The sequence below is a fragment of the Empidonax traillii genome, unplaced genomic scaffold (genome assembly GCF_003031625.1).
Source record: "Empidonax traillii isolate 1590-97213 ecotype Southwest subspecies unplaced genomic scaffold, ASM303162v1 scaffold3294:size20320, whole genome shotgun sequence".
Taxonomy (NCBI): Eukaryota; Metazoa; Chordata; class Aves; order Passeriformes; family Tyrannidae; genus Empidonax; species Empidonax traillii.
In genome coordinates, this window is record NW_020958487.1 from 14,330 (window position 1) to 15,648 (window position 1,319).

General features: G+C 59.3%; 1 protein-coding gene across 1 annotated transcript in view; it reads left to right on the forward strand.

The window, feature by feature from the left end:
- Window positions 1-1,319, forward strand: part of LOC114072474 (putative PIP5K1A and PSMD4-like protein) — a 15,882-nt gene that overhangs the window by 11,022 nt on the left and 3,541 nt on the right. Inside the window, exons 14-17 of the mRNA XM_027910369.1 lie at window positions 7-266; window positions 407-521; window positions 735-821; window positions 963-1,031. Coding sequence (XP_027766170.1) covers window positions 7-266; window positions 407-521; window positions 735-821; window positions 963-1,031 — 531 coding nt within the window. The remainder of the gene's footprint in view (window positions 1-6; window positions 267-406; window positions 522-734; window positions 822-962; window positions 1,032-1,319) is intronic.

The window sequence follows — 1,319 nt, forward strand, 5'->3', positions numbered from 1 at the left end:
AATGAGGGGCCAAGCAGGGCACGTTTTAGGGATGGAAAAAAAAAAACCACCACAACAACATTTTTGGGACAAACCTCACCTGTTTCCCTACTCACCCCCCCCACACACACCCCCTCGTGTTCCAGCGTGGACAACAGCGAGTACATGAGGAACGGGGATTTCCTCCCCACGAGGCTCCAGGCCCAGCAGGACGCCGTGAACATCGTGTGCCACTCCAAGACCAGGAGCAACCCCGAGAACAACGTGGGGCTCATCACCCTGGCCAAGTACGGGGGGGTCCTGGGTGGGGTGGGGTGGGGTGGGGGGCACTGGCGCTGGCCCGAACGAGTTGGACTGGCCAGGAGGGGATTTCGAGGGGTTTTCCCAGGGATTGCTGCCCCTGATTTTGAGGGGGTCTGTCCCCCAGTAACTGCGAGGTGCTGACCACCCTCACCCCGGACACGGGACGGATCCTGTCCAAGCTCCACACGGTGCAGCCCAAAGGGAAGATCACCTTCTGCACCGGCATCAGAGTGGCCCACGTGAGTCCTGCTGGCTGATTAGCATCTAATTAGCATTCTCTCCCAGATTGCCTGCCCTGGCAGTGTTTGCATTCCCTGATCCCAGGGGGTCTATCCCAGCCTGTCACCCCATGAACCCCCCCAATCCCAGCACCCCGAGGGGATCACAGAGCCCCTTTTCCCTGGGAATTCCCCCTGGGAACACCTTGACTTGTGCCCTCCCCTCCCTCCCAGCTGGCCCTGAAGCACCGGCAGGGCAAGAACCACAAGATGAGGATCATCGCCTTTGTGGGGAGCCCCGTGGAGGACAACGAGAAGGATGTGAGTCCCCACCTCGGTTTTTGGGGTGGGTTTTGGGTCCCTGCACCTCTTCCCCTGAGGGGTCTGGGGCAGGAATTCCATGCCTGGAGCAGATATCCCTGTGGATAAGAGCCCTGATCCCTCTCTGTCTCCTCCTGGCAGTTGGTAAAGCTGGCAAAGCGCCTCAAGAAGGAGAAAGTCAACGTGGACATCATCAATTTTGGGGAGGAGGTGAGACTTCCGTGGTCCATGGTGGGGTGAGGGGGAAATCTGAGCTTCTGGGGGCCTCCTGGGCAGTGAAAGTGGGACGTGGGGAGGAACATTTCCCTCTGGGAAGCAACCTGGGGGTCGCTTCCCATCCCCTTCTCCTGCCCTTTCCATCCCCTCCCCATCCCCTTTCCATCCCCTTTCCTTCCCATTCCATGGGGAGGAACATTTCCCTCTGGAAAACAAGTTGGGGGTCGCTTCCCATCCCTTTCCCATCCCTTTCCCATCCCTTTCCCATCCCTTTCCCATCCC